Genomic DNA, 9,881 nt, shown 5'->3' with positions numbered 1-9,881 from the left:
AGTAAGTAAAATCCATCCACAAATTAAATTTGAATATAGAAACAAAATGAAATGAGACATTGTTTTATTAATTTGGCTGTTTGGGTTTGATTTCTTTTCTGTGTACATTCAAGATACAAGAAAGACTGCTTTAAAGGAACAAAATGTAAATGAGAAAAATGGGAATTAAACAAACAGAAAAAATCCTGGACAAACATACATCTTTAGAATAGAATGATGCTACCAGCAGGAAAACACTCTGCAGGCAGCAAGCAGCTACATGGACTCACCTCTGAATCACAGAATACCTTACATGAAATGACTTAACAGACTCTTGTTTGTTTCAATAGTTTCTCTGAAGCTTAACTATTGAGGAAGAAACAAGTCACGAATAAATGTCACTTAAGACAGGAACAGTATGAGAGCAACTTAATACTTTGTTAAATGATCAAGTAAACAATTCTAGTCCTTGTCAATCACATTGAAACACATGTACAAGTATTATTTATTATGAAGTTGTAATGGACTGTGTAATGACATAGTAATTATATATATTTTATAAAGGATTTATCCTATTTAGGTCAATTGGTGACTCTGAATTGCCCAAAGCACTGAATGTGAGTGTAAATGTCTATCCAACAACTCTACAACAAAATTAAACAACAAGAGACAGTTATGCGACATTCAGACCAAACACGAATTTAATTCCACGTAACGCTTTCCTCGCGGGGGTTTTATTGCTGGACAACTGCTGAGTGTTCACACACAACACGATAATGTGAATAAACACAACTCGCCATTACTACAACTGCGCCACTTTATCAGCTCTGTCAGCAAGACAGCAGGACAACAACTTCTAAAAGACTTGTTTCCTGAATGGCGTTTGGATCGATCAGGGCTATGCTATGCTAACTCCCAGCAATGTCCAGTTTTGTAAGAGTAGTAGTCCAACAGAGCTAGCAACAACACTGGAACCGGATGTGCACGGAATCTAGCTGCTGAGAAGCTTGATGAAGATAAATCAACATTGTAATCCCAAAAACTAAAGTAAAAAGCTAATTTAATAAAAGCAGTTCACTCCGAGCTCCTGCGAGCAATTAGAGGAAAGTGCTTAAGTCAGATTTATTATCCTGTTAAGTACATTTCAGATATTCAGTAGCATGTTAGCTACAACTGTCCTGATAAGTTTTAGGGAGCTTTGTTTCACTGCATATGGTAGTCATCAGGACAAGCCTGGGGTTAATTTTCTCAGCAAAAAGTACAGTATATTTTGGGAAAAAATACTGAGATCTTGAGAAAAACAATTACACTATTAAAGGACTTTTGAATAATTGTTAAAGTACTTTTAAATGTATCATATCAAAACTCATTAAATTCTAAGCAAATCTTTCACAGATCCATTTCAGAGAGTCATCACACCGCAGATCGTTCCAGTTTCCTCCAGTTTTTGTGCTAGCCTGGATATGTGCACAGTCCTCTTCACCCCAGCGTGGATCTCCAGCACCATTATCAGGCTGCCGTGTGAACCAGTACCTAGGAGGTTAACAAGAAAGGGAATTTTCACAGGATTTTTCAAGAGGTGATTTTAGAGCAGCTACGTCTGTAAGAAATGTTGGAAATTCAGTTCAGTCTGATGAAAAATTATTTAGACATTCATATAAGCATAAACCTAGTAATGCACAGCAATAGTTGTATATGTGTCTATATTCAAATAAGGTGTAGACCATTTACTGTATGTCTTACGACAGAGTCAGCGGAGTTCCATCAGTCCATTTCCAGGTGCCCTCATTTTCTTTGTCATTCAAACCAATCCAAGTGTCTTGATTGATGACTTTAGTGAGGAATTCCTGTTCAAGGAAAAGGAATGCAAGCCAGTATTTAGATTTTAGATTTTTCAAAATGTCAGTAGCTCAAAAATGTATGTTAAATATTTTAATTGTAATCTAATCATTATAGCAGTAAATTTCAGAATTTTTCTCTCCACATCTATATTGACTATACATACAGTACATACAGACTAAAGTAAAACTTATAACGGAAGGGCATGAGTCTGTTGGGGTTTTTGTATGCATGTGAGAAACAAAAAACATTTGTGGATGAGGCAAAGGGGAAGTATTTGATTTGCCATTGTGCCACCATTACTATACATTTTTACAACTAAAAAAATATCAAACTGATATTCCCTCCCTATTCATTTCAAGGTTCAAGATTCAATTTATTCATCTATAAAATTATAGAAATTACATTGCTCCAAAGTGAATCAACCCACTCTGATTCCAGATTATAAGATATACAGTAAATACTGATTAAATTAAGACAAACATAAAAATATATTAAGATAAGAAAGAAAGTAAGAAAGTTTGTATCTAATAAAACGACCACAAGTGCAGTATGATGAAAAGAAGTGTAGTCAGTGGTGAAAGAAGTACTCAGACAGTAGAAGTAGAAATACCACAGTTAGAAATATGTAACAAGTGAAAATAATGCATCAAAGTATTAACTCTGCCAGATTGTAAATATTGCTTGGTTGTTTCATGTCATTCCTTTCCAGTCATCAGAACCTTTGTCTGACCCTGAACCCTTTACCCTGATATCCATACCTGCCTGACCTTCTTTCTATATCCTTCTGAAAATATTATATTATTGTATTGTAATTGATAGAATAATGTATAGGCATCGCTGCAATGCTGCAGGTGGGGCTAATTTTAATTACTACATGCTATTGGATTTTTACATTTTTAATCAGTTTTTAAATTTTTTAACCATAATCAGAAACGTAACTATAAACTATTTGTCAGATAATGTTATGGACTATATTAAGAAATTAGTATAGTTGTAGTAAAGTAGAAGTAAATATCAAGCAGCTCAATGACAATCAATCACAATAACTGATGGTTCAGTGAAGGTTGTAGATTTAAAGTCACAAATTTATCTCAGAGGGATTTATAATCTATAAACATAGACAAAAAGGGATAAAGTCGAACACACAACCTGTTCTTCATAACTGTTTATCACCACCAGATCTGCTCCACGGCCTTTGCAGTCTTCTCTGCCTTTTCCCCAAGTTTCAGACTTAGTGGAGAGGAGATAACAGGTACAACTGAACATCCTCCATCCTGTAGGACAAGTTTTCTCTGTAAAATGCATCAAACAAAATACATTAAAGAACCTTCTATTTGAGAGGTGTGGATTCAAGCATACTCTTAGCATTGCTCTATTATACAGTCAGTGGACAATGAAACAACCAATAACAACCCTGACCCAGAATTACAAAACACTATCATTAAAAAATGGATAATATATATAATTTTGTTGACTCCCGTCACTCTAATAAATTTTTTAAAGGAGCTGTGACACTCTAAACCCTGCTGCTTCTTCTAATGACTCCTCACTAGTGGCAGAGGAAATTTCCTAAAGTAGCAATACTGCAGTATAGAAATATTCTGATTCAAATTTTACTTAATAACAATAATAATTGATATCTTAGATGCTTAAAGCGCTTTGGTATGAGGTGCCCCAAGGGACATTATTCAGAATTACCATGCATATACATGTACTTTTCCTCTCACATACACATATGAAACCAAACTCATTCACATACTATACTGAAAAGCTCACACACATACAAGTAAAATGCTTTTACACACACAACTGAAACGCTCTCACACACACAACTGAAAATATTACATTCACACACACAACTGAAACGCTCTCACACACACAACTGAAAATATTACATTCACACACACAACTGAAATGCTCTCACACACACAACTGAAAATATTACATTCACACACACAACTGAAAAGCTCACACACACAACTGAAATGCTGTCACACACACAACTGAAACTGAAACGCTGTCACACACACAACTGAAATGCTCTCACACACACAACTGAAACGCTCACGTACATACAAGTGAAATGCTGTTACATACACTACTGAAATGCTCTCACACACACAACTGAAATGCTCACACACACACAACTGAAATGCTCTCACACACACAACTGAAACGCTCACGTACATACAAGTGAAATGCTGTTACATACACTACTGAAATGCTCTCACACACACAACTGAAATGCTCACACACACACAACTGAAATGCTCTCACACACACAACTGAAACGCTCACGTACATACAAGTGAAATGCTGTTACATACACTACTGAAATGCTCTCACACACACAACTGAAATGCTCACACACACACAACTGAAATGCTCTCACACACACAACTGAAACGCTCACGTACATACAAGTGAAATGCTGTTACATACACTACTGAAATGCTCTCACACACACAACTGAAATGCTCACACACACACAACTGAAATGCTCTCACACACACAACTGAAACGCTCACGTACATACAAGTGAAATGCTGTTACATACACTACTGAAATGCTCTCACACACACAACTGAAATGCTCACACACACACAACTGAAATGCTCTCACACACACAACTGAAACGCTCACGTACATACAAGTGAAATGCTGTTACATACACTACTGAAATGCTCTCACACACACAACTGAAATGCTCACACACACACAACTGAAATGCTCTCACACACACAACTGAAACGCTCACGTACATACAAGTGAAATGCTGTTACATACACTACTGAAATGCTCTCACACACACAACTGAAATGCTCACACACACACAACTGAAATGCTCTCACACACACAACTGAAACGCTCACGTACATACAAGTGAAATGCTGTTACATACACTACTGAAATGCTCTCACACACATAACTGAAATGCTCACACACACACAACTGAAATGCTCACACGCACACAACTGAAATGCTTTTACACACACAACTGAAACGCTCACACAAACACACAAATGAAAACCTGACACACATACAAGTGAAATTCTATGGTTGGTCCCAGCCAATGATCCCAGCTTGCACTTCAGGTAAGTTAACATTAAAAAACTTTAAATAATGATTTATATGTTATTGACATTATACATAAGATTTTAAATGATTCTAAGTATTTACTGTAATTGTGGTTTGCAACACCACAATTGTCTAAACGTGAATCAGCTTTAAACTAAGTTCTAACTGTTAAATGTCTAACAAACTATTTGAAGCAAATCAATTAAACCTGAATTCAGATTTTCACATAACTTTAGTTATGAGTCAATAATTTGTAATTTTTGTCAATTGAAAGAACCAGCTCATCATGCAACACAGATAAAACATTGAATATTAAAGCTTAACTCTTTTGCTAAGGGAGAGCTGTCTAGTATAAGTAGAAAAGTGAAAATATTGTTTTGTCTACTGACCTTGGTCCGAAAAGGTCCGAAGATGAAATAGTTATGCAGTTTTTTAACATTGTACCTTATACTTGAAGCCTTGTTTGCTGCTCTCATGTACAGTACGTCTAGTTTAAAGACAAGAGAATGAGCACAAATCCAAACAAAACTGGGTAAAGTGCTTAAACAAAGAATGACCTGCTGACTGAGAAATTATGAACCCCACTAGATGTATCATTAATTGCAATGTTGCAAACTCTTGAGGTATTCTCAGGCAAGTAGTCCACACAGAGCAAAAATAAACAATCAGCTGATCGAATGCACATGTAGCAAATATGTGCTTTCTATCAGTTAATGTTTTTCACCCTTTTGCCTCACTACACACTATGCAGTAAGCCAATAAACATGTAATATCCACAAGACCTACTCAACGGTCACAATAAATGACACCATCTATAGAGCTTCAAAACTATTCAGTGTACAGATAATTCTTTTTTTATGTAACTTGAATGTCACATTTGTCTCTTAAAGAATTTCTCCTTCTCTACACTATAAGATGTTTATTGTCAAATAAACAGTAACTTACTGGCAACAATTATCCAGTAGTTGCTGTATTTCATTCTACGGTAAAATTACTGTTAAACCAACAACAGTAGTGTTTAGCATACCGTAAAATAAAGCACAGTATATGTACTGTTTTTTTGAAGTACAGTATTATGCTGTTATTTCTTGGCATACTGTTTAATCAAGTACAGTAATATACTGTTATGAAAATATTACTGTATTTACTGTTTTTTACAGTACTACTGTATAACAAATAAAATATGGCTATTTAGCTGTTGATGTAAAATAATAAAAAGGACATTCAAAGACTTAACTGCACAAAAAGATTGTTTATTGCACAAGTAGAACAAAACAGTCATAATAACACACATATATATATATATGTAAAGAGATCTGTTTTGAAACTGATAGTCTAACAATGTCATAGGCTGTAATAGTCTGTAATCAATGTATAAAATGGGGTTCTCTGAAAATATTTCCTTATAACTAGCCACAGAGACTAGAAAAGCCAGGTTGAAGATAAGAAAATACTGAAACTAGTAAAACATAAGGGTCATTAACCATCTTGACCACATGCTGAAACATGACATATGGGACACGTACATGACTTCTGTTAGTGCTGTGTTGTCAAGTCTTTTTATTTTAAGGAAAAAGGTAATCATCACCCTCCTATCTATAAGTTAGAGTACAGATGCTGTAGGAGTATTTTCAGAGACTTTTTCCTATCCAATTTTACTATGGGAGTCAATGGAAAAATTGGACACTTTTACTCTCACTTCTAGTGACAGGAGGACCAAGGCACATTATTCTCTAAGACTTTCTGAAGATGGATAATAAATTAAACGTTCTTAGACCATCATAACTTAAACTCATAATACAGGTCTGTTTTACTCAAGCATTACCAACAAGCTGCCACAAGCAATCATCCAAGTTCACAGTCTCTTAAATCCAATAAATCACTAACTAAAGCTGTGTCTCAATTCAGGGACCGCATCCTTCGAAGGCTGCATGTAAATATATCCAGTAATCTTAGTGGGCCATACTACAATAATGGGCCATGGTAACGTTATGTTAGTTAGTAATAATGGACTTACAGTTTTACAGGTTGGAATCCTGAAGTTGGTCTTGGTCCCACAATATGGCTCAGCTCCGGCCTTGTGGAAATAAGAGAACAGAAAAGCCAGTTAAAATAAAAATCAAGAAGACTGCCTGCAAACATAAATTCACTTTAATAACTTAACGTTACATGCAAACACCCAAGGTCAGACTCACAGCTCCATTAAATAACATAGAAAGTTCTGGTAATTTTGGCCTTCAGCCTAAATATACTATCTTCTTTATAAAATAAAATGTGCAAATCAAGCATTTTGTTTAAGCTATTAATGTTAATTTAATCAGCTTCTAACTTACTGACAGGCTAACAGGACAGCTTTGCTACACCAAGCTAACGTTAGCTGTGGCTACCAGATACGTTACAGAACATCAAAGCCACGGTAAGTTCTTCTAGACTAACGTAAAAGTTATGCACTTTTTGTTTCTTTCACCACTCACCAGATGGTGTTTTAATTATGAATTAATGATGAAGCAGCTTCCAGGTCAGCAGACAGACAGACGATCCCCCAGTACAGGCTCCAGCAATTGTTCTCTCGTACAGCTGCACTCCCCTCACTGAGAGCTACAACCGAAGAGTCCGTGTAAAACGTCACACAAAAGCGCCAACTTAACGCATCCAGTCCAGTCCGGAAGAGTCTGATGTGAAAGTTTCAAGAAAAGTTTCATGATATCTGATGTTAAACTAAATATTGTTGAGTCAAATCTTATACAGTAAGAAACTGTTGGAAATACAGTAATACTACTGTGAAAACAACAAAAATCATTTACAATGTAGCTCTTCCAGGAGTCTGTCTGGTCAGATTGCGCCTCCCTATGGCGCCTCCCAGCGCTGGTGTGCTTGCATTTGATAACTAGCAGTGGGCTAAAGCCGACCCATCTAATTAGTTTCAAATTGAGCATATACTTTGGAAGAAGTCAAACTATGCGCCGATGCTTGTCAGAGGCAATAAACATAATGCCGTTGTACGATCAACAGTTGTTCGCCTGTATTGTGAGATGTGTGCTTTTATTTAAACAACTTCCTGTTCAACTGAAATCCTCTCATACAACGTACTGAAATGCTTTTATACAACATACATTTTACTTGAGTATGCGAGAGCGTTTCAGTTGTGTGTGTGTGAGAGTGTTTCAGTTGTGTGTGTGTGAGAGCATTTCAGTTGTGTGTGTGTGAGAGTGTTTCAGTTGTGTGTGTGAGAGCGTTTCAGTTGTGTGTGAGAGCGTTTCAGTTGTGTGTGAGAGCGTTTCAGTTGTGTGTGTGTGAACGTTTCAGTTGTGTGTGTGAGAGCGTTTCACTTGTGTGTGTGAGAGCGTTTCACTTGTATGTGTGTGAGCTTTTCAGTTGTGTGTGTGAATGTAATATTTTCAGTTGTGTGTGTGAATGTAATATTTTCAGTTGTGTGTGTGAGAGCGTTTCAGTTGTGTGTGTAAAAGCATTTTACTTGTATGTGTGTGAGCTTTTCAGTATAGTATGTGAATGAGTTTGGTTTCATATGTGTATGTGAGAGGAAAAGTACATGTATATGCATGGTAATTCTGAAAAATGTCCCTAGGGGCACCTCATACTTCGGAGTAAAGGTGAGAAACTCCTCCTGCTGACCGAAAACAACAGTTTTTTCTGAATGGTTTAACAGTACAATCATTTTCTGGAATAATTCAACCGTGCAAAACTTGCTTCACTCTGGCATTAATGCTGCATTTATACTGTAAATTTCATCTAATATTCTTCTTTCTACTATTTTCGCATTTTAACACTTTTATTTATTGATACAGTTTTTCTGAATTATTTATTTAGACTGTTATATATTGTAGTACAGTGGTTCTCAACCATTTTTGGGCCAGCCCTATCGATTATTCAGGTCCCTTAACGCCCCCCCTCAAAAAAGATGTTGGTTATTTTCCCTGAATATTGTTAATTTTTTTTTTATTGTTGTTGTTACTATTAAAAACATGGAAAAAACACACAATGACAAACAACATATTAATTACTTTCCCAGGTAACAAAAAAGTAAGTAAGTATATTTAACTAATAAGTCAATGTTCCTCCCAGAAACTGTGTGTGAAGCCAGAGAGTGTTTTGTTGGATGGGGCACTTAATAAGTAGGGGGTATGGGGGTCCTCCCCCAGAAGATTTTGAACATTAAACACTTAATTTCCTGCATTCTGGTGAAGGTGCCTGCAACTCTGCAATCAAATACGATTTAATTAATATGTGGCGGTCAGCGTTTATATTGTGGCGGATTGTGCTGTAACTTATCTGCTCATGTTCAAAACTTTCTGCACATTCAGAATCTCTCCCACGTAGCCTATCTGTGTTCTCTGACATGTAGGCTAAAGAAAAAAAGTAATATAAGGAGACTAATGTCATTAGCCTATTTAAAGAGAATTCATAATATTTTACTACATTATACTACATGCTGCGTTACCCAGGCCTAACTGATTCCCTGGAAGTAGCCTATCCCCTCGACCTCGACACAGAACTGGATGAGACGAGAAGGTACTCGTGCCGGGGGAAAACGAAACTAGGGCCGACAACACCCGTGATCAGGCAGAAATCTCACGAACAAAATCACACCTGTTAACTTCAGCACCTCTAATAAATTGCTGCTTACAATCCCCAGCAGAGCAAGTCAGGGTTTCAGTTTTTAACGTTACATTTTTATAGCCTACTGAAACTCCTGTATACAGGTGCTGGTCATATAATTAGAATATCATCAAAAAGTTTATTTATTTCAGTAATTCCATTCAAAAAATGAAACTTGTATAATGTATACATTCATTACACACAAACTGATATATTTCAAATGTTTATTTCATTTAATTGTGATGATTAAAACTGACAACTAATGAAAATCCCAAATCCAGTATCTCCGAAAATTAGAATATTACTTAAGACCAATACAAAAAAAGGATTTTTAGAAATGTTGGCCAACTGAAAAGTATGAACAT

The 9,881-nt window shown here is 36.0% G+C and overlaps 1 protein-coding gene across 1 annotated transcript in view; it reads right to left on the bottom strand.

The window, feature by feature from the left end:
• Window positions 1-990: 990 nt before the first annotated feature.
• The window catches only part of LOC123974115 (C-type lectin domain family 4 member E-like), a 13,253-nt gene continuing 4,362 nt past the window's right edge, over window positions 991-9,881 (bottom strand). Inside the window, exons 4-6 of the mRNA XM_046054551.1 lie at window positions 2,971-3,113; window positions 1,723-1,826; window positions 991-1,512 (exon numbers count right to left, since the gene is read on the bottom strand). Of these exons, the coding sequence (XP_045910507.1) occupies window positions 1,356-1,512; window positions 1,723-1,826; window positions 2,971-3,113 (404 nt within the window). The 3' untranslated portion in view covers window positions 991-1,355. The remainder of the gene's footprint in view (window positions 1,513-1,722; window positions 1,827-2,970; window positions 3,114-9,881) is intronic.

Source organism: Micropterus dolomieu, linkage group LG07, assembly GCF_021292245.1.
Source record: "Micropterus dolomieu isolate WLL.071019.BEF.003 ecotype Adirondacks linkage group LG07, ASM2129224v1, whole genome shotgun sequence".
NCBI classification, from domain to species: Eukaryota; Metazoa; Chordata; class Actinopteri; order Centrarchiformes; family Centrarchidae; genus Micropterus; species Micropterus dolomieu.
The sequence above is the reverse complement of the archived record's forward strand: the minus strand, read 5'-3'. Positions and strand labels throughout refer to the sequence as shown.